Source organism: Schistosoma mansoni, chromosome 6 (genome assembly GCF_000237925.1).
Source record: "Schistosoma mansoni strain Puerto Rico chromosome 6, complete genome".
Classification (NCBI taxonomy): domain Eukaryota; kingdom Metazoa; phylum Platyhelminthes; class Trematoda; order Strigeidida; family Schistosomatidae; genus Schistosoma; species Schistosoma mansoni.
In genome coordinates, this window is record NC_031500.1 from 5911224 (window position 1) to 5935354 (window position 24131).

A 24131-nucleotide genomic window follows, 5' to 3' on the forward strand; every position below is an offset into this window, starting at 1 on the left:
GCTTGAACGCCAGGTACGTAAACACTGAACATTATAAATGAGTGTAGGAATCGTTTGTTAAATTTATACTACTCATAAGTACCTAGAATTTTATTAAACAATTTCTCCAATGTATTTCATTGAATAATCGTACACCAAGTGGCTCTCATACTAGAATATGTATTTTTATATTTGTACAGTCACATTGAACTAGTCATTCATGTATTTTGTTGCCCTGAGAGCTGACTGTTATTGCTAAGTTTATTATATTGAATGCGAGCCTCTTAACCTAAGCTAATTATTATTCATTGTAGAACCAGTTGTTAATTTCATATTTTCGTGTAGAAATATTTCGAGAAACCATGACAGTCTTTTGACATTAATCGACCTCAGGGAAAACGATTAGTACCAGACTGAGTTGTTCCTTATCACATTATTTTGGTGTATCATATTTAGATTTATTCCAACTCGAGTAGTTTGTTCCGGTGAACTGAACTATGAATGAACTAAACGACTATATTACAAGAAGTTATTTAATAAGACTGTTGCATAAATAAGGTAAACTGAAGTCGTATCAGTATTACTTAACATTACAATATTTTTATCGTGCCTTACTGATGTCTTTTTGGATATTCTTTATTGTTCAGTTCATCGATGATAAACTTTTGTAGTCCAGTTTCGTAATTATTATTACTCTTGTCTAATTCTTTTAAATTTTCATCTGTCCAAATAATCCATACTTGAAATTCTAGTGTAGATTCGGCCAAGAAATTTCGTAACTCTGCACTGACTGGGATAACAAATTCTTTATATTCTTTGAACTGATAAAATGGATAAAAAAACAGGAGTGGACAAAATTGAATAAGTGATTTTATGAAAGTATTTTCTCATTACTATTCAATACCAGCTACAGAACCAATAAGTTGAGAAAAAATTTTGAAGGAGGTACACAGTAGAGACAGAATTTATAGTCTTTATATCCTAGCCGAACTTTCGTTGTAAAACCAGAGAAAAACAGCGATTATTTTGTCTTAGCGTGGAACTCTTTAGCAGTGAGCATCCACGACCCCATTGTAAATCGAATCTAAGATCTTTGGGTTTTGCAGTGAGCGCTTATGATTCAGATATAAACCGAAGAATTATTGAAGACCATTAAACAAGGACTATACATAGGAATGAAACTTGGAGGATTTTTCAGTGGGCCTCAGTGCTTGACAAAAAACTATCTTAAGATCAAACCGCAAACCATATAATTTCGAAATCTGGAGAATTAATAAGCGTCTGAGTCATTCTAACGTTTAATTATCTCAATTCAAATACAGGCTAGTTGCAAATACAGAAGCTCAGTGTCAACGTCTGTAATTGTGACATCAGATGATGATGATGATGACGGAAACGTGAATCAGTTGCCTAAATATTGTAAATACATAGTGCTACTTGGTGCCAACGATTACCAAAGTTAGGTTTAGGTTGCTTCCTGGCTTCAACCACATTGTATGTTAAAAGCTACTTTTATTGTATACTCCCTGTCAATAATAGTATATATATAGCTTATATTTAAGGGGAAGAAAACTTCTACCATTCATAGCAGACATAGTTGAGGTAGTTTCATTTTAACTTTGTCATGAGTGATGGATGATAATGGTTGAAAGTTTGAGTCGCAACAAGTGGATTTAATAAAACTTACTGAATTCCAATTTTTGTTCAGTCATTAAATCTCAATAGATTGACAAAATGATAAAATGAATACGTTGACAGGATGGATAACTATCTCATGAAAAATGATAATCAATCTGATTTAACATGAAAACAGAACTGGTTAACTAATTAGTTTGTAAGTATCATTACCAAGGTTTAACTTGGTAATTTCGAAAAAACTGAGCATTGAGTAGATTGTTATAAATAAATTAATATGTTTGTGATATCCCAATGAGTAGGAAAATTAAATTTTCTGATGTTTCGTGACACATCGTAAGCCACTTCTTCAGAGAAAAATAATTTTTCTACTCACTGGAATACTACAGATATATTAATTTATTTATGGTTAACTAATTATATTTAAAAATTAAAAGTATTAGTAATATCAAAAAGTATTTCAGCAAAATGTAAACTATCGCAACTCGGTGATCTGAAGGTCAATAGCTTGCTGTAAAGTCTGAAAGTTTTGAGTTTAATTTCTGGTAGGATTATAGATATACATTGTTAAAGAGTCCCACTCTCTATGATGGAACAGATATCCAATGCTTTGTGTTTTTAAACAGGTTTCTAACGTAAGTCACTTCATGATATGAAACTTCATATTCAACAATCTACAAATCATCTTATAATAACCTAGTACTTTTGTAGATCAGAACAGATTCAACTTAATTCTTGACTTGTAAAAGTTTGTTTTAAACAAAGAAACTTGACAAATGTCAAAGACTTTAAAAAAAGAATCAGAAATTTTAAAGTCGATATGTAAAATCGGCTATATAACTGAATATCAATTAAGCAGATTTCCATTAATTCTCAAGAAATTTTTTCAATCAAAATTATTTATCTTCAAACATTATTCTTTGAGAGGTTTCTGCCAATGAAAGATGTATTTTGATGGATTACTACTATTAGTCACTATTAATGAGGATGTAGACTTTAGTGGATAAAGCACTCAACTTTAAATTTTTACATAGCAGGTTCAAACACCACTTACTGTATTCTCTGTTTGCATTGATGAGCAGTGTTGTATTATTACATGTCATACATAAAAAGTATGGTTTAACGAGTAGTACATGAAACTGTCCTCAGTAATTGAGTTTCGTCAGTTCCCGTTCCCGACCGTAGCTGCAACCTCTATGTGGTAGTTGAGATTGCTTATCGTAGTAACCAAAATGACCTATATTGGTCGGAAGATTCACTCTTTTAGGTCCTAACATGCCAAGTAGGTCTATTGGAGAGGGTAAAACTAGAAGCAGCAACCTAAGGTCCGAAGACGAAATCTTACCTCTAAGTACAGTGACGTTTGATGACAGTAAAATATTTGCCTCAGACAACAAGAACCTGAAGAGATGCTAAAATATATTAACGGAAGGAAAGGATTAGTAAATGTTGCAAATTTTGAATACCCTTACAGGTTTCGCTTTCTAGAGATAAATCTGTTTAAAGTAAGAAGCCAGACATATCAAACGTTACTCATAAGGTCATAAGTGACCGGCTGCAAGCAGTTGTCCATTGGTTATCGCGGATTAGTTCCCTGGTCAACAAGAGCATCACTAATCAAATTTTATTTTCAGGTGTCCTAAGAAGAAGTAATCGTCCACAGTATGTTTAACCTGGAAGTTTCAACCATCAGCCCACCTCTAAGAACATTCCAAATCACTTTCATAACTGATCAATCATCTTTGTCAGTAATATGAACTTCACATATTACCTATGAATCACCGATTTTTATTAGCTTACTCCAAATACTTACTTCAACAATAGTAGATTGTCTATCTGATGTATGATCATCATCATTTGGCAGGAAGATTAACTGAGACATTTGTGTACCATAATTGGGAAATTGAAAACGAACAAATGTGTAGGCTTTGAAATTATTTTCTATTGTATAATTTCTAGGTAATGGATTATTGAAATCAATAGTATCGTTTAATAATTGTTTAATTTTTGGAAGATATGCAAAATTAAGATAGATTGTGAAATGTTTATACTGACAGCCATATTCATCTATAGAGGAAAAACATAAAGTTGATGTGATCAATATAGCAGTAAAATACAATAAATAGATTGATTTTAGCAGAACGAATGAATCAACAACAAATATGAATTGCTTCACTCTTACCGTAGGAATATAAACAGACTGCATCCCTTCTATGACTGATATAAATTCCTAGTCAAAATACAGCGGCAATCGTGCCCTTACTAATATCTGACTTCGAGAGGTGATTCTCAGAGCCCTAGTTAGGAACTTTGACCAGTCGAGTCTAACCACAACAGGTGAGTCAGTTACTCACCAATTAGATTGGGAGATAACTGCATAATATCGTGTTAAGATAGAATTTAGATATGTGAGCATTTGAATACCGGCCCAGTGGTCTAAAGGTTTTGTGTTTGACAAAACAACCACTCAGTATTTCCTGGTTTTCAGGTCAGTTCGTGGTTTAAACGTTAAAAGTTCGACAGTTTAGTTTAAGTAAACCCTCTATAGTAATAATTGGGAAATGATTGAATGATTTGTACTAAATAATTTATTAACAATAAACTCGAAAGAAAAACTGATATCTAGTCTGGTGACCATTTCTCCCACCAAACCTATACGTACATATATGATTCATCTGATTAGATTGTTTCGAAAGTAAGTTAAATGATAGATTTATAATAGACATTATATTATCCAACCCTATGTTACTGATCAATGTTGATCATGAAGCTAAGAAATAATTAAAGATTGTATTGTACTTTGTTTCTAGTGTTATATAGAGTTAGAAGCCAATAAACGTATCTAGATAACTTGATAAATTTTAGTTACTTTTGATATATATTATGAGCCTGATGTAAAGATAACTTTCTGTTATCATATAATTGCTTTACTCTTACTATTGAATATATGGTCATTGATCAATCTATACTGATTTCTCTGAAAACCACTTTATAATTCTGGTTTGGGCATTAAGTGAATTCTCTTATTAAATATATATGTCACAATTGAAGATTGTTCTTTTATTATTTATCATCTTATATTTTATATTAGTAGTATTGTATTTCAAGTAGTCTTTTAAATGCACTTGTTCTAGACTTGTTGGAGTTTTAACTGGAATCAATACATAATTTCATTGATATTTGAGTTCTAAAGTGTTTCTAATATTAATTTCACTTGTCTTAACTATGTTATAATTGAAAGTAGGTAACAATAAAAAAGTATTGTTTCTTTTTAAAAGAATAGAATCATTATTTTCATGGTTGCAAGCGTGAGTCAATTGAAGCTAGACCACCAAGGAAAACCTCAGCAGGAGTCCCACAATAGAACGAAACGGCTGTCCAGTGCTTCCAGGTTTCCCGTGGTGGTCTAGCTTCGATTGACTGACGCTTACAACTAAGGAAATACTAAATCTCTACAAAACCCCTTCTGATAATAAGAATCATTATTATTATTATCAAAGAGTTAAAAATGAAATGTCTCTACTTACCTAGACCATCTTTCCATAATTCAAATTCATTTTTAAATGCTACAATAGAATTTTGTCCATTTTCTAATTTTTCAACATTAAATAGAATATTCCAATCACGTAGGCAATTAATTATAGATGGACTATGAATATTATTCATTGCATTATTGTTATTATTATCAATAGTAGTAGTTAAATTATTGCATGGAACTATTTTGATCAAATGTGGATCAGTCAAACGCATACTGAGTTGGATAGCTCCACTAAATTTACTTTGCCAAGAAATCAATGAATTATCGTCACCATATTTACCAATATCATCATCAACATTAATAAATGATGTTAATGGATACCAACGTGATGGTAAATTACCATGTGAAGAGAAAATAAGTGCAGATAAAGGAACACGACAACTACTAATCAGTTGATATTCTTTACCAGGATTAATGATTGAATTAATATTTTCATTTGACTGTTGTTCAAAATTAGTATATTGTAAACCTGAACAGAAAAAGCAATTGAACAAACAACTATTAAACTGGGAATTAAACTAAAACCAAAGAGATTTTGTAGGCCGTGATCATAAATAATCACAATGATAATAATAAACAATAATAATAATAACCCGTGTCGGATGTGAGGAAGGTATCCACAGAAAACAAATGGAAGATGGCCGGATATTATCGTGGCTTGATTGAAGTTAAACCTCCAAACCCTGAGGTTTTCGCTCAGTGATTTAGAATTCAAGCTTTCGCGTAAGACAATGAAGGTCCTGGGTTTGATTCCCAGCTTCAGAGTCGTGGATGTGCATAATTGAGTGGCCACAGTAGGATCAAACGGTTGTTTAGTGCTTCCAGGTCTTTAATGGTTGCATGACTCAAATGAGTTCGTGATTTCGGCGAGATTTAACAATCTCCACAACCCATGCTGCTAATAATAAAAGTCTATATGTCTTTTTTGGGTATTTTGGTATTCAACTATTCAAATTTTTACTATTATGTTAGATGATTTTATCTTAATATAGTTATGAATATTACATGTTCAATGGTCTGGGAAAATACTAAATGGCCATCAATAATGAAATTAGTCAATATGAAACTATACAACTATATCAAATAAAGTAATGGTGAACTGTTGAACTGAGCCATGTAGTTCGCTGCAGATTAAATGGTTAAATTTAATGTGAAACGGCAGATAAATTTTCTCTGTCTTCTCTTAAATCTTGAGTCTCATAATAGTCTTATATTTTGTGTCCCTCATACCCATTCGTTCCTACCCAATTATATTGGCTATCCCTAATGTTTTCTACGACAATTCATAATTTTGCCATTTCCATTAATATGACATCTTCATATTTTCATCTCAATGTATTATGGCGGTGTGACAACATGATTTGATGCACAATCTAGGTTGCTTGTGACTGACTGACCAAACACAAGGTTTCAAAAAGCGACATCTATTCAGTTAGATATTGACACACGAAGTAAGCTGAACAAATTTAGATGATTATTTCAATATCAAAGGACATAGATGTTCATTACGTTAAAGCAATACCGATAGGCATCGAATCCTACAAATTATTTAAAAAAAACATAATTTATCAATGATGAGATATTCTGTTTAAGGTAGGTGGGGATTACGGAGAATGTTCAATTTTTTGAAGGTAGTTTTTACTAGGGATCGGTGTCACCTGGACAGTCTATTTCTTATGAGTTTGTAGAAGTACACAGTAGTGTTTACTCATTGTCTTATGTGGCATCAAAATTATGGACTACAATTTAATTTTTACATCAAATGAATGTAATCGATTGGCCAAAAATATAAAAAGGTCAGTTAAACATTCAACGTTTTACATAAAAACATGCTATAACCAGCATTACAAAACTAATGATATAACAGATGGTTGGGTTTCATATATTGTTATTGAAAGTAATGTAAACAAAATATGAGAAGCGATGAACAACGATAACGTAGAACTGAATTCAAAAGTGCATTAATTGACAAAGTGCATGTTAAATCTATCAAAGTGTCTAACTACACACACGAAACCGAAGTTCATAAAGTATCAATTTGTCTAAGAAGCGGTTCTTTATTGAGAAAATAGACATAAATTAGTTACAAACCTCAACTCGTGAGGTATCTGTAGCGCTCAGCGCGTCTCTAAGTCTGAAAAAGGGCTGTCTAAAATAGTAACATGAAGAATAATTATGACATACGATAGTGTAAATGACAGCTGTTTCTAATCTTGATAACAGTCTATAAACAAGCAAAAACGAAACCAAGAGTAAACAAATATGGAAAAAGCACCGTTGAGCCAGAGGACAAACGAGCATACAGTACTAAAAATAACTATTACTGGGATTGAGAGGAAGTAATTATAATGATAAATACAATATATGTTATAAGCATATATAAATACTTGATGATGTAACACAATAAACTTGCGTTGCAACATTCGCGTAAAAATTGCTAGGAATACAACTATTTACTGAATATTACCAAGTAGTATAAAACAATGCACAAAAAAGAATTGGCAAGAGAACAAGGACAGATAACGTAAAGAAAATTAACAACCCGTGGTAATACCATAAAAGGATTTACTAATAAACACAGAAATACCAATATTAAAAAGAAAAAGCTTGCTAAGACAAAGCAACGAAAAAATAAAGAGTATGCAATGATTAAAATTCATAGAACGCTGATGTTAAGTGAATGTTCTTCAATTCAGGCTATATTCGCTCGACATATTCGACGTTTATTAACTAATATTGTATGAACGCCACACCAGTTTACGAGACTTAGAGATTATGTGGACTGATTTAATGGTCTTACTTTCACTTGCAGGACTTTTTCCATCTTAATTCTATTTAAATGATCAGAGTACATTAAATAACGGATGGCTCAGTTTCATAATTATCTTCCCAGCTAGTTAGCCACAAAAACAAAGCAAGGCGACCAAAAACGATGTGCTTTTCCAGGCTAATAATCAGTCAGCTTACTGTTTTTCTATCTAGAAGTTAATATGTGATTTCAGAACGATCCATTTGAAAGTCTCATCATACCCGAGGATTGCTTCAGGGCTACATTTTTTTTCATTAAAATCATAGCAAAACTACATATATTCTGAATCTGCAACAGTAGGATAAAACGGCTGTCCAGTGCTTCCAGGTTTATAATGGTTGTATAACTCAAATGAGTTCAAGATTTCAGTGAGATTTAAAAATCTCCACATACTCTGTTTAAGGTAGGTGGGGATTACGGAGAATGTTCAATTTTTTGAAGGTAGTTTTTACTAGGGATCGGTGTCACCTGGACAGTCTATTTCTTATGAGTTTGTAGAAGTACACAGTAGTGTTTACTCATTGTCTTATGTGGCATTAAACTTGGGGACTACACTTTAATTTTTACAATGTTTAAACTTTAAATAAAATCTTACCCCAATATTTTATATTTTTATGATTAAATTCATTGAATTTCTCTGATATATTATTATGTAACCATATATCAACTTGTATCATAATACATGGTTTTATTATTGGTCTTCTATATTGTTCCATTTGATATTGATCACCATTTAAAATAGCTTCTAATAAAGTAATTTCATAATTATTTCTATTTTGATTATTTATTAAATTAGATTGATTATTATATTGTTGATATGCAATAAGCCATGAAGTAGGTAATTGTATATCTAATTTACAATTTAATTCCATTGTATAGTGTGTATTATATATTGGTGAACTAATAGCAGATTTAATTAAATGAATATGATATAATTCATCCATTGGTGAATGGGAATATCTCTTATCATTTGGTATTAATAATAAACAATGTAAACGTGCATGAAATATTCTATTTGTATAGGAGATTTCATTAGAATGCTTCATGATTGAGAATTTCATTCCACTTATTCCATTTAAACATATTTGAATATGATGATTAAATTGTGTTTGACTTGGTAGAATTAATATTGAATTATGAATGGGTTGATTTGAAGAAGTTGAAATTAGAATAGATTGTTTGTTAAACAAAGTTGTAGGTTGTGCTGTTATTGATTTGGTTAATGTGTTATCAAATTTTGTAGAACTACGGTTGATGATGTTATAACTGAAAGATAGATAAATATATATGTAGATATAAAGGTAAAACTAGTAATACTAATAATAGATGATTTTGGACAGTGGTTCAAGCAGTTTCATATCGACCATGTTCAACAACGTAAGCATGTTAAGAATGAGTTTCTCTTCCTCTTAGTGAGACTTTTGCTTTTGGTTTAGTTCATAATCTAGATTGGTCATAAGCGAGTGAAGTAGTTGAGTATATTGACCATCAGGAAGTCTTATAAGCTCAGTTGTGTGGGTGTCTCATGAGATCTTGACACGGGTTTAGAAAACCCGACTTGCGTCACATGTGGTATAGACGAGATCTCTGTCTCTCAACCAAAGGACTAGTATACTGCACAGACGTTTGTTTTGTTTTATTTGGTGGCTGACTGTGAAAGTATAGGACACTCGTAGATTACTAATATTTTATCATAGGTGACTTCGAAGTTCTTTTGTGGGATGCCGAAACCATCGAGTGGACTAACCTGAGGTTAGACTCAGAAGACTAGATTAGGATGACAAGTCAACTAATAACGTAATCAATTTTTATCGACTGTGTTTAGGACGTACACTGCCGATGTTGGATGGAGTAAGAGTAAGCCGACAGAAAACTAGGGGCCTACAAACAAACACGTGGCATCAATCTGTTTTGGTAGATGTAGACTACCACATTGAGGTCATCTTAGATACCATAGTCCATAGTTGGAAACGTTGGGTGACATGGCTCAGAATCGACCTTAATAGCGTAGATTCATTCACTTTATGTTAACTTTTAGATACCGAGTTCGAAAACCATCTCATACGGAATTTCGAACTACATAGAGACCATTATTTTCCTCAAGAATGCGAAAATGTAGTGTTGATGAATATGTATGGTCACATGTTAAACAGAGCTTCTTGCAAGGTATTTCCAACACATCAACATGAAAGCGAAGAAAGTAACTGAGCTCATTCGTTAAACAGTGCAACATTATTCAGTCTGTAACACTTCACATATAGTTGAACTTCATTAGTCGCGGAATTCTCGTTAGAAGTCATTCGAAGTCTTATTTGTGGATGAAACAGTTATCTAGGGCTCTTTGTCTACCCGGTCAATATCAATCCACGGAGAAAACCAACCTGTTGATACCGTGAATGCAAATTTCTTGTTGAAGAACCTGAAAAACTCTGGTGACTTTTTTGACTTCGAAATCATCTAACTCAAGAAATAACTGAATGACGCTCATCACACACGACCACTGTGGGAGTAGTTGTTTTTATTCAATTCATTAACTATAAAGTTCCATCAAACTTTGCAAAACCCTAAGTATATTCTTAGGACAAGGAAATTTGTGTGATATTTAGGGTTTTAAATATTCAGCCTCAGCATTGTTTAGTACACCGGTTACTAATAACAGATATCTTACTAATGGCACTATACTCATGTGCAATCAACACCGTATGTCAGTTACAGTTTGACTGAGTAGTCATTATAAGCGAGTTTGGTGATTACTTCAGTATAGTTAGCATGATCGGAACGAGCATTACTAAAGTAAACCGAAATAAACTATGTATTTATACTTTCTTACTGAACATACCAATAATCCATACTAATTTGCAATCTCCCATTTAAACATCCACTGCTACTGTTCACATCATACAGATCAATACAAAATCTTATTGATTGATGATTATGTTCATCGTTTCGGTCATCCTCTTTGTCGTCTCCAGATTTTAATGATTGATTTTTACTAATTAATTTGCATAATAATTCTTCAGGAATATATCCTTTCGCAGCTAAACAATCATGTAGATTTGGTGAATAGATACGTAACCAAAGTTCAATTAATAAACCTCGTTTCAAATTTAATTTATCTAACAATGGAAACAAAATTTAAACATATAAATGTTAATGTATTTGATACATGGAAATTTGAATTTATTTTGATGAGCAGTAGTCCATATCTTATTTAATAACTAAATAAAGTCTAAATAACAAATACATCTCCATACAGTGGCTGCTGTACACTGGCTGTCTTCAGCTGCATCTGTATATGTGTATGGAATAGAAGCGCCAGTCCATATGAGAGGTCCGAATCGTCCAGTTGCATCCAAGCTGTCCATTATATTCCGTGCATCCTCTGATATCTAGAGGTGATCTTCATAATCCAGTCAACCACCAGAAGAAAGAGAAAGGGCAAAAGTAAGCAGCCTTTTCTGACACTGGTGGTCCTTTGAAGTGAATTTGCCAGCTGTCTTCCATGAATCCGCTTGTAGCTCTTCCAGGGTTACTACCGGTTTCAACCCGGTTAAAGGAGAAGGGTTGAACATGGGAGTCAGCAACCCTATTCAGCAGAAAACAACTTTGCTAAAATACGCTAACTAATTTTTGGTGTAAGACCGAAGAATTAAATGTATCGTTCTATCTTTCTACAAGTAATATAGTTGCAAGAATTTAAAGAAAACAAGACAATAACTGTTGAAATATTTCAAGAAAAATAACTCACTACTTTCAAAATCTGCACGAGTCAACATATCTAAAATCCACTGAATAAATTCCGTTTCAATTTTTGACCTGATTAAATCCATCTTATTCTGTGATTCTGAAGTTATTTGTATATTTGTACACAGTCTATGTGTGTGGCTCCAATATGATGATGAGGAGGATGGTGGCGATTTTATCGTAGATGATGATGCATTTTCTTTCTTACTCAATGAATTCGCAGATATGAATTCACAGGAGATATGTTTCGCAATTTGTTCTTGAAGTATGATTAGTTATCATAGACGGCTTATTAAGCATTTGAGTAGTGGTACGAGTGCTAGCTAAACATTTAGCTTTTGTATCTAGAAAGAGATAAATTTTAACAAAATATAATCCAGTTTTATTTGGTTGATTTAATTTTCTTATTTCAATTTAAGATAATATAAGACATCTAGGTAGTGTACATTCACAAACTAACACGTAACCTTCAAGTTTCACTAAATGTCATCTAAGCGGATCAATGATAAGATCGTGCTCAAAACGCAACCTGAAAGTTTTGGACTCGATTCCATGAGAGCTGATAGATGTGCACATTTGAAAAGTAGTTGTAAGCTAATATCAAACAACTGTGAAGCATTCTCTGATTCTTAATGGTTCTAATATATTCATCAAAGTTAACCGTGAGTTTCTAGCATGGGTAGATAGACAAATCCTTATAAGTCACATAAGATTATATTATACTGTAAATTTTTTATTTACATTTTGTCGTAATAACAACATAAGTTGTCATTGCAAATATATGATTCTTCATTAAACAGTCAGATTTTCAGTATCTGTGTTCGTGTTGATTTATTCCAATTTAATATAATGGTAACAGATTATCACACACAGTTCATGAAAGTTACTCATTTCCAACTGAATGAATCCCTATAAATGCTTTAATTAAATCAGAATCATTTTGACTTAATACTTACATTGACATCGGTACTATTTACAAAAAGTATAATAATTAAAAAACGAAGAGTAGAAGTAACATGAAGATTAATGAATATGACCATTTAACTTACCAGTGGGAAAAAAATATTGAACATAGCAATCTAAATCACCCCATGGTACAGCTCCATTATAATTTGAATCATATTGAAATGGGATGTGTGGATCGAAATCAAACAATTGTTCAAAAGTTATACCGATTCTATGCTCAACTAGTAAGGAGATATGTACAATTTTTTTTAAAAAAAATAGAAAGAAATAGAAGAATTGATAGTATTTATAAAACAAAAGTATGGTAAAATACCACATATTTCAAAAAATATAATTCTAATAGGCGTTCAACCATTTAGCGTTACCATGAGAGAAACTGTTCTCAATGCTCAGCCGCTCAAACTGAAACTCATGGGGCAAAGGTCTGAACCTATGATTTGATGGTTGATAATTGAGTATAATAATTACTAAGATACCTGTTAATTCTGTTTGCTCTTTTTAACAGTATTTCTTTCTTAATCGGTTTCATCGTATGTACTATAATATATAATTCACTAATTTTCTTAACTTGTCACTGTCAACTGTTTTTTGAGCTTACAGCTTTCCGTCTCTTGGTTATTACGTGAGATTTCTCATGGTATTTATATAAATGCCTTATATAATTCATGAATTAAGGCTTGTAATAGTACGTTGCTTATGTTTTATTAACAAATCTGTTGTTTTGATACTGAATTTTCCACGTTACTAAATAATTCGGCCTTGAACTCTCCAATGGACTTAACACTAATTTGCACATATCTTGCTTGACAACAATTGTAATAAATCTCTTAACATAAATAATACACACGGAATATTTTATTGTAACATTTGTTACCATATATTACTAAATTATATGAAGTTTTCCCCCTTCTTTTCAAGATTGGAAGATAAGTCGCAAACAGAAAAATATATCATACTATGCTACATTTATGTCGAAGCTTCTGACTAGATAGCTTAGGTATGTATGAAAATATCGAAACAAGGGATTTTGTAGAAAATGTAGTGCCATTATTACGACAATAAATGTAATATATTTACAAAATCCAATTCATGAGGTGTCTATTGAGGTTTATCACTTCAATATACAATTAAATTAAAAGAGTTTCATGTAAAACTTTAACAGATATTAATTACAAGACATGTCGGAGGTGTATTCGAAAGCCAAATAGTAAACAACAGTTGAAACAGATACAAGGATCACAAAGTATGGAAGCTGAAGCAATTGAACAAATGTTCAGTGAATTTATGAAAATTGTTACCGAATGCTGAATTATAAATAGTCTCAATCAAAATAACAAGTAAATTGAATATTAAAAGTCCATATAAATAATTAATTATTCACATGTAGCTACGTTTTATATAACAAACGACTAGAGTGTATGACTATTAGGATTTCTTATGTATGCCGTGTTGTAGTCATTTAATTATGGTATATAAACCTGTAAAGTTACACTCTTAATAATACAACCTACATCAGATTAGTGTCTGCATTCTATGATTACCTATTCGGGAATATATCAGCTGAATTGCATCAATGGAATCTAGAATTTATCTGTGGTAAATGTGTTATTCATTAAAAATTACCCTATTCACCAGATATCCATAAACAAATTCGTAACTAGTCGACTCTCTCATCAAGTGATTCGATCAAATGGTCGACCTAGTGTAGTACAATATCCAACCTGCTACTTCAGAAAACAACAGATATCGGTTAATGATATTCTGTTGGAATAGTAGCCAGTGAGAACAGATTAAAAGATGTGTAGTAAACACAACATCGAATGTTATTAAATGTTGGAGGAATAGGATTATTCAACAAACCGTCATTCGGTCATATACATTCTCTGTAATCAATAGTTCTTCAGAAATTCTAAGAAACGTTTACTCAATTCACATATTGTACTTCAGTTTAATAGCTATTATTGTAGCAGATACCGACCATTTCTTTGCTCTAGTTAAACTGTCGAAAAGGAGAGTTTTAAGAGTTTGTTGGTTAACATTTGTTTTTTGTATTTCACTATTTTGTTACAACCCTTTTTGTTTGAAGATCCGAATTTCTTTCATTGTTCACAAAATATTTTTATGGAAGGTGTATGTTATTCAATTTTGCCTCGGTTAAAAGTGAATTTACTCAATTAATTTGTTTGATAATTGTTTAAATGTGATGATATATCATTCTACTTTCATAGTTATTATAAAAATACACGATAATGCTGGTACTCTTAAGTATTTAAAGGAATCTATCGTACCTGTTAAATCTTCACATGAATTATCCCTCTTAATGTCTTTGCATTCAATAATACCACTTTTTCTACCTTGATCTGCTGTATTCGTAATGGTATTGTTATCTGCATCAATAGTACATTTCAAATTTTGTAGTGTTAATAAATTATCGATTTGTTCTTGTGTACCAACAGCGAGTAGAACATGAATTTGACCATTTTCACAACCAGAGAATGGATCAATTATTGGCAACCATGTGTCCACAGGAATCATAGGATGCTTGTAGGTAAAAGTAGATATGCATGCAAAAAAAAGATGTCAGATTACACGTTTTGTAGTTTTTGTTTCAATTATATATAATTCACGAACATAATATTTGATTATAAATGATAATGAATCGAATAATTGAAACAATCAGCGCGTCGCGGACTCAAATAATCCACATTTCAAAAAACGAAATAGAAACATTTACAGGCGTGAAAGTAAAGACAATCATTTGACAAAAACACATATATGTGTTCTCGTGTACGGAAACGCTGTGCTGACAATTGGAACCATTTGAAAGTTGGTGAAAATTTAGAAAAGCATTGAGGGACATTGTGTAGTTTTTTATTTATAAACTTTTGAACAGTGTAAACATTCCGACAACAATATGAGATCAAAGTGGAAATAACCAGTCTCGAATTTGTTATCAATCAGTGACTAAGTCAAAGTTTAACATTTCGCCCTAACTCATTCGGTTTATAGTTGAATTTGTAATGTATTTTTAACTAAGGTCAACGAAACATTCAATTCTACATAGAATTGACAGTGTATGAAATGGTTAGGAGTTCTAAGCCAGAAAAATAACAGTTTTCTCAAATTCTATATTCTAATGAGTTATACTGGAACTGAAATTTTCCATGATAATATGTCAACTAAATTTAAACAACACTGTATTTATAACGATATCATCTGATGCAAAATGTTTGATTATATTCATTTACAGAAACAATACACCAATTAAATCCACAAGTATTTGCAGTTACTTAGGAATCAAGTAGTTTTTTTCTGGTCAGCGTTCTTTAAGCAAGGTTCATTCCTACAGGATGGAGTTGCCAACCTCATCGATAGCCCCCCTCCTTTACCCGAGCTTGTAACCGGTGGTAACCCTAGAAGGGTTGTAGACGGAGAACCTAGAATAGAATTGGTTGAAGAATCCTAGCCAGGGGCCTATGCTTCATGAAAAGGGAACAAGCGTAAGTAATTTAATAGTTAGACAACCAGGTAAGTTAGTGTATGAGATGATAAGCGTTCTCCAGTGAAATATTTCAAAAACAATTATTACTTTGTATCATCTTTATTTAAAATCCTTTCTAGCAATGATATTTCATTACTCTTTCGATACTTTTTGCTAGGTATGTCATAGAATAAGCTCCAGCTAGTCAAATAATTACGTCAGGCTTATTAACACATTTGAATAGTTATTTATTGTCAAACAGATTTTTAATTGATTATGGTATAGTGAATCACATATTTTTCTATACAGGCAGGCGTACTATTTCCTTTAGGGATTATGATAGGCGTATTGCTACTTGCTTTATCTTTCGTAAAATATTAGTATCCGTCAATAAATGAAGTAAATCAGCAGACTATACTTCATAAGAATTTTTCATTTGATTACATTGTGGTGTATGCTACTTATGTCGACATAAGTATTATATAACATCAATCAGAAACTGAGTGCTTGGCAGAAGGTTGAGAAGATCGAATCGAAGAGAACGGGAACAAAGAGTAATTGTTATAGAAATGAAGGAACACTGAAGTTTGAGACAACTGATGGAGTGTATGTAAATGAAGTACTGAACGTATGATTTTGCACACTTTACCTGTGTTCTCGTTCATTACGTCATATTTTTGTATTGTTAATGATCAATGATCCTATCAATCAGTCCGACATAATGAATATAAAATTGGCAAACATTTAAATGAGTTGAAGCTATTTCGCCACATCAGAGCAGCGAGACGAAATCATCAGGATAAATTTTGAAGTAGTAGAAATAGTATTAAGAATATAGGTGGTAGTAAAAATAATTAGGGATAGATAATATAATTCTAGAAGAATGAATTCATGGGTGTAAAAAAGGTATATGATAACTTTAAACCCTAGGATCTCAGGGGAATAAAGAGTGGATGCATGAAACTGATCATAAATTTTATTAAACAGCGGCTCCAACCAATGGTTATAATAACTGCGAAGACTTTAACCTCACAGTCTGTACATGGTTCAATCTAACAACCGATGACTTCATGAACTGATATCATGTCTTAGTCTGGCCTGTAGTTCGCTTCTATTGCTACTAAATCCATCCAATATCGCACAACCAGGTAGGCAGTAGTTCAGCACGAGTAACCTACGTACTCCTCGGCAATGAAGATTCACCAACTAAGAAACCGATTTTCCGTCTTTCCCTAGTACCCTGCTTCTGACCTCACACATATAGTCGAACTTAAAATCTTCATGTCTACAGAAACCAGTATGATGAAATTGGATTATTGAGTCTTGACTCAGAATTTTACATTTGAAAACTTTAACTGATTCGCAACATAGCGAAATTATTTTATACTACTTATGACATATTTCTCTCAATATCGATATGATTAGCTCCACAAGCTATTTTCTTTTACTAATGGTGTTACTTGAACGATTTATCTTTAGGCCAGTCAGTGTATACACCAATACACATAAGAGGGTTTGTCAAGTTCATTTGGACTTCAGAATAGAGTTTTTATCAATATATAACTAAATAAAATTGCATCAATTAAATCAATAACTCACTTGTGCTTTCAATAAACTTTGTATCACATTATCTGAATGCCACCATGTTTGTGATGTAATTAAATCGCAGTGAGCATAAAGTTTTACCAGTTGGTCTGTTGGAATTTTCACAAGTCCAATTAAATGATCCGGTAAACCACTCATCCATTTAGACCACACCTCTAAAACAATAGATGACTTGACCAAACGAGTAACTGATTTCTATAATCAAAAATCAATTAAAATAGATAACATATGAATGAGATGGTGATAACAGATATCAAAAACATATCCAATAAATATTATGAAATAAACACGTAGGATGAAATCGAAGAGAGACGACTACTAAATGAATCTAATACGAACACTTCTTAATTAGGACTTGCCGATTGAGTGTATTTATGTCTGGTGAAGTCAGAAACCAAAATTAATCACACTTAAATATGCAGATGTTATTCATCTCTTTTTTTTGAGATATTTTATTGCCGAAACGTATCAGTTATCTTAGATTAATACCTAAGCTCATTCAAGCAAAGATTTCACAATACAAACCATCTTGAGATACCGAATCACTTTTTTCAAAGGTTAAATCTGATCTTTTAAAAATTTACCTGTAAGTATGCTTAGAACTGCTCGAAATACTCTACTAAAAAAATGTTGTTTGTTAAACTTACTGATTCCTTGTATTGTCAAAATATCTCCTTAATTCTTGGCCGATATATATATATCGTATAAGGTTCAGTAACTCGGTTATGTATATATATCTTCCTCACAGTATGAGCTCCATTTTGACCTATAGATTATTGATATGCAATTTACTGTTATATGTCCGGTTTATTGATTACAATCTCCTACGTTTGTAGCCACATCTTGGCTTGATTTTGTATAAAAATTATTTTCTACTTTATGGTGTGATGTCTGTTTGGTTGGTACAAAAACCAAGTATGTTTGAAATAAATGATTCGCATAGTGGGAGCTGTTATTGGCGTTCTGAACTAGACTGGACGGGCTAGGAGAACAAAGGACCAATAAGGATGCTAGGCTGCTCATACCGATCGAATGTCATTAGTTTGGCACAGTACTAAGATCGAATAATTCGTATTTCGATTGGCGAATAAATCAGTGATAACTAGCCGAGCTTAAAGTAATAACAATCGTCTGCTAAGTAAGTTAATAAAGGGGCTTGAGAAAAATTAACCATGATCTAAATTAATCGCTAGGGTGTTGCTAGTCTTTTATCGTATGTTAAAGTTTGCCATGAAACTGGAGCTTCCAAAGCATATGATTTACAGACATCTACACAACGTTTCATTTTGACCATACTAACATTACACTGGAAATCTTTGTAGAGTGAAATTTTTTTTAAAATCTATCAGTTTCAACGCCAGAATAAACCACCTTCCCTTTAGAAGCTTGTTAGTAATATCACAGCATCTAATAAAAAAATCACTGACAGTTAAATACAGGTATAATTTCTTGAAGATATCTTACTAAGCGGTTTATTTACCATACGAAGAGTACTTAATGTACTTAACTCATTAAACTGTAGTCCAATGATTTCAAGCAACTTCTTCACAATACAGTTATGTGATTATATGATTTCTCATACTGATTACTTCCATCTAGTTTTCTGTGTACTTTTTTTGGACAGATCATTTATTGAGAAAACAATCTCACTTGTTTCGTTAAGTCATATATTATTTTTAAAATTTTTTAGCTGTCATTGAATAACTTGTAGGTACTTAAGTTGTCATTTCAACGTTTATAAGTAGAAATCTTATTAAAAATTTATGATGTGCAACTAATTACGATATTGAATTTATTACTTGAGTACTATTGTACAGAAAGTTTCTATTGAGCTCAGTCAATATTTTCAGATTTCAACAATCAGGTTAACAGGAACCTTGTTAGTTAAACAGTTTACATGGGAAAACATAATCAAACATATAAGCCAAATTCCAAAAAGCAGTAAAATACAAGATTTTGACATACATAGCGTTCCTGTATCGAGTTGTTCAACCAACAAACTTGATAGACATACGTATATGGGATAATTAAAATCAAATGATTTGTAAAATCTGCATTTGCTAAAAGCGATAATGACGTCAAAAGGGTCAAGTAACTGGATAAATAATTCATATTCACCCCCTACACAAACTACTTATTTGTACCTTTGTCCCACCAATTAAAGTCATTATTTCAGTCGACCAATAAGTTGTATACTAACACAACAATAAAATCAGTGGTTTTCCACTGTCTTTATCATTGTTTTAATTATCATCACTCTAACCTTTCATGTCTATTTCAAATAATGAGGCTGATGTAATTTACAGAGAGATGTTTGTTGGTGTAACATTTCCGACTGAAGCACAATTTCTCCAACAATTAGAAGCTTATGAGGATGAAACATTTTTCCATTTCATTGAAAACTAAATGAATTCTATATGAAACATGTATGGAGGATGAAGAGTCATGGTAAACGACCTACAACGTCTCAAGAGACACGAAAGTTGGTCTCACAATAGATTATGTATCATGTGCTATAGAAAACTTGTTGGTTGTGGATATCGGTCCTACATATTTGTTTAGTTGATAGAAGGGATTTTAGCGGACACCTGATGGTCGACGGATCATAACCACTAGTTGCTGCGCCACACTTTTGTCGTTTAACAACTGGTCAGAAGAATACCATTCACCATTGAAGTCATGAGTGTGCACTCATTAGGAACATTACACAATCTGTTCAGTGCTTCCTGGTTTTTGGTGATCGGAAATATATAGATCAAAAGTTGTAATTCAACTTCAACCAAGGTTTTAATCCAAGTTGAATACACGATTACAACAAAGTCGATTATAAGGTAACTACCTACATACGTGTTAAGTATTAGTTAATAAAAAGTGGAAGTTTTAAACGCATTACTGAAATTTGCTACCGTTGGTTTCATAATAGACTAGGAGATTATAGACATATTATACGTGGCTGTGTTCGCATACTATTTCATCATTAAACGGTAAGAAAGTTATTGGATAAAGCCAATTATTCATCTATTCAAGATCTCAGCCTGCATATCGTTGTCTGAGTCAGAAGAATAATCTCATATATGCCGTTGACTTATGCACAACATGATTCGAATCGGTAGTTAAACCTTCTGATTTGTTTCATTCTTCTTGTTTTCATAGTCAGTTATGGCTTACTGTAGGACTGCAGAATAAAACATCAGTGTTTATAATTCTCACTTTATTGGGTTTATTTATTATTAGAATATTTGCCTCAATAAACTAAATGTTCAAGTATATAGCTAAGTATTGTCTGTCAATCATTTAATGTAAAAATACCTGGAATAATTATCACTACTATTACGTAAGACCTGTCAATCAGTTTTGAGTATTTACAGAAGGATTTTTAAAATTAATAATCTAAACAGTTCCCTTCAAAATATTGTAAGAAACTGATATCAAGGTATTTTCACTATCTTTGTAGAATATCGTCAGCTCTTCTCACCTTCATTCCAAAGTCTATTATTATGTTTCCGAAGAAATTTAGAAAGGAATTGAACAAAAAGACAATAAAAATATTTCTTTACACAATGTTTTGAGATTATTCTCTTCGTTAAGCCTGTTACCTTCAATGGAACATAGGCCGACGATCAGCATTCTCCAACCCACTCTTTAGATAGGCATATTGTTTTATTTTGTAGGCTAATGATCATAAACCTAATTACGTCGAACAAATTATCGAATAAACATTTATGAGTTGCATTAAATCACTAGTATTTTCAACTGTATAAGACATAACGTCCTATCTTAGTCTATAATTCTACCAAACACATATGAGTAAATCATAAATAGTGTTCTTGACCATGCCTGAACAATTGAACGGAAATATTTACCGATTCACCCTATTCTATGGTTGACAACATGAACGGATATTAACAACACAATCAACAAAAGTCGAGAAGCACTAAGTAGTTGTTTTGTCCCAGTGGGAAACTTTTCAGTAGTGAGCATACACAACCCCAACACGTGTCGAACTCAGGTCCTTTAAGTTTCTATATGAACACTGAGCTAGCATCCAATGTCTTATATATCTAGCTTCAATCAATTTTCTTATACTGCTCAATCGTCTTTCAATGCTACTGGTGGGCAACTTCTTCATACCTAACATAGCTGCACTCTATTAGTCACAGTTTCCCAATGAAACTTCGGGAAAACTCTTTTGAAATTGGTCACTAGTTAGTACATGGTGGAAAAAGAAACCACACACTTACCTGATTTAATAAACATTGTGATCTAATAGTGAATGCATATTGTGGACATGATCCACTCAGCCAGGCGACATTTGAGTGATATTGATCTAAGTTAATCGTCGACAAATCGGATGATGAGTGAATTTGGTGACACCAAGGTAAACGTACAATTAAATAAGAATGTTCAATCATAATACAATCATTCGGTAACTTCGTAATATATTTTGATGTTAATAATTGTTTATTACGATAATTATTTGAAAGTTTTAATTCTTTGCCTTCAGATATATGTAGAATTGTATTTAATATGACAGTATTTGACGGTATTATTTCTTTTGTAAGATCTGGTTTATGATACTTCAAAAATGTCGAAAAAGAAAATGCAGTCAGCAGTATTAAAACAATGAGCACATTCGGACAATGCTTCAATGAATCAATCATGATAAAGTCGGCATGGAAAAGAAAACAACAAGCTGTATCTTACACTGAACTCTACTGAAAAAAAAACGAAAGACATATACCTTCATTATACAAAGTCAAGGTTTTCTGCGCAAATAACAACTACAATTAGCTGGAGAACCTTTGAAAATTAGAAAACACTAGCAGGTCTCTGCGACTATATACATCCACGATCATATGTATGACCCCACTCAGGAGTGTTACTTATCATAGCGAGGACGTGTGGTGATTTTGTTGTTCAATTCAGGTATGATATACCTCTTTTACGTCACATCAAATCCCTTATGAGAATGAGAAGACGCAAGTGAGTAGGAATGCAAACTGACAAACAATAATAGCCGTACTTTTTATTTGATTATTTCTCTTAGATAATTTAGAAACTTAAAATCTGAATGGAAACATAGAGTAAATGAACCTGGTTAATTTGTGAACAATCTTGAGTCATATCATCTAAAGTCTTTAATCAGTAGTTACGATGATCACTTGGACTCCAACCAGATAGTCTTCACCTACCTACACAGCTCAGTTTAACAGTCAATGACCATCTAAGTTCCATTAAAATAGAGTGAATAGTGGTCAAATAACAACTACATCATTAACCTGATTCCTATAATGAGAAAAAGAGTCGAGAAATACATCAAACTAAGCAGGTGTGTAATTTTTGGAAAAAATAAAAAGAATAGAAGTCTATGAGTTTAATTCCTCATCTTTATCCCTTTAGGAAACATGGGAGTCTTATACTCCGACGAAAAAAGTGTCTAAAAGTTGGCTAACTAAGTTCAGTTCAGGATATACGCTATGAATCCCTAAGACAGTTTACAACTTACTTTTCTCTATAGTCGTTTTATAAATTTCTTTTATTTAGTAACAGACCTTTAATCTTAAGTAAATAACTGATTGATACATTAAAATAAATGTTCTGTTAATTGGCCAGTGTGTTTATCTCTTGATATCTTTACCATTGGAACTTACCATTCATTCATGTTTGATTATCTCAATCATTTTACTAAATTACAAATCAGTTATCTCGTCATCATAACCAATATTCACCAATTAACATGTTGGCTTCAATCATTATACTTTTAATTAACGACAGATATTTCTTATATAGAAAGTAATAATATTAACGAAGTAACAAAACGTTTTTATTATATCGTTGAGATCATGAGTCAATTGAAGCTAGACCACCATGGAAAACCTGGAAGCGGTGAACGGCCGTTTCGTCCTACTGTGGGACTCCTTAGCAGTGCGCATCCACGATCCCGCCTGGCAAGATTCGAACATTTATTAAAATTTGATACTTTCAATTAAACAATACATACCATTGAACTTTGAACTGAATGAAATTTATCATTTTTCACAGACTTTTGAATTGACCCAAAATATTCATTGTCTAAATTAAAACAAACAAAATTTAACACATATTATGATGCATTCAAAATTGAAGATATGTAAAGAATAATAAAAAGTATTATCAGTCAGTCACGACGTAGAACTTTTTACGTACGTACATCAGTTTGAGTTGCCATACCACATTAGTACAGAGATGCAGTTGACGATTCAAATCCCATAATGGTACAAGTAGTAAGAGTATAAGCACTAATATGAAAGATTAGGGTTTGAAGATGTTATTGAAGGAGTATAATCCAGTGAAATAAACTTGGAAAGAGAAAAAAGATAGAGACATGAAAAATT

The 24131-nt window shown here is 32.2% G+C and overlaps 1 protein-coding gene across 1 annotated transcript in view; it reads right to left on the reverse strand.

Moving 5' to 3' along the window:
- Positions 1 to 24131, reverse strand: part of Smp_138950 (hypothetical protein) — a gene marked incomplete at both ends in the record, with an annotated part of 48500 nt that overhangs the window by 11984 nt on the left and 12385 nt on the right. The window contains 10 exons of the mRNA XM_018798072.1: positions 595 to 793; positions 3415 to 3681; positions 5142 to 5621; positions 8821 to 9227; positions 10801 to 11077; positions 11710 to 11964; positions 14960 to 15212; positions 17752 to 17952; positions 21999 to 22334; positions 23759 to 23829. Coding sequence (XP_018653050.1) covers positions 595 to 793; positions 3415 to 3681; positions 5142 to 5621; positions 8821 to 9227; positions 10801 to 11077; positions 11710 to 11964; positions 14960 to 15212; positions 17752 to 17952; positions 21999 to 22334; positions 23759 to 23829 — 2746 coding nt within the window. The remainder of the gene's footprint in view (positions 1 to 594; positions 794 to 3414; positions 3682 to 5141; positions 5622 to 8820; positions 9228 to 10800; positions 11078 to 11709; positions 11965 to 14959; positions 15213 to 17751; positions 17953 to 21998; positions 22335 to 23758; positions 23830 to 24131) is intronic.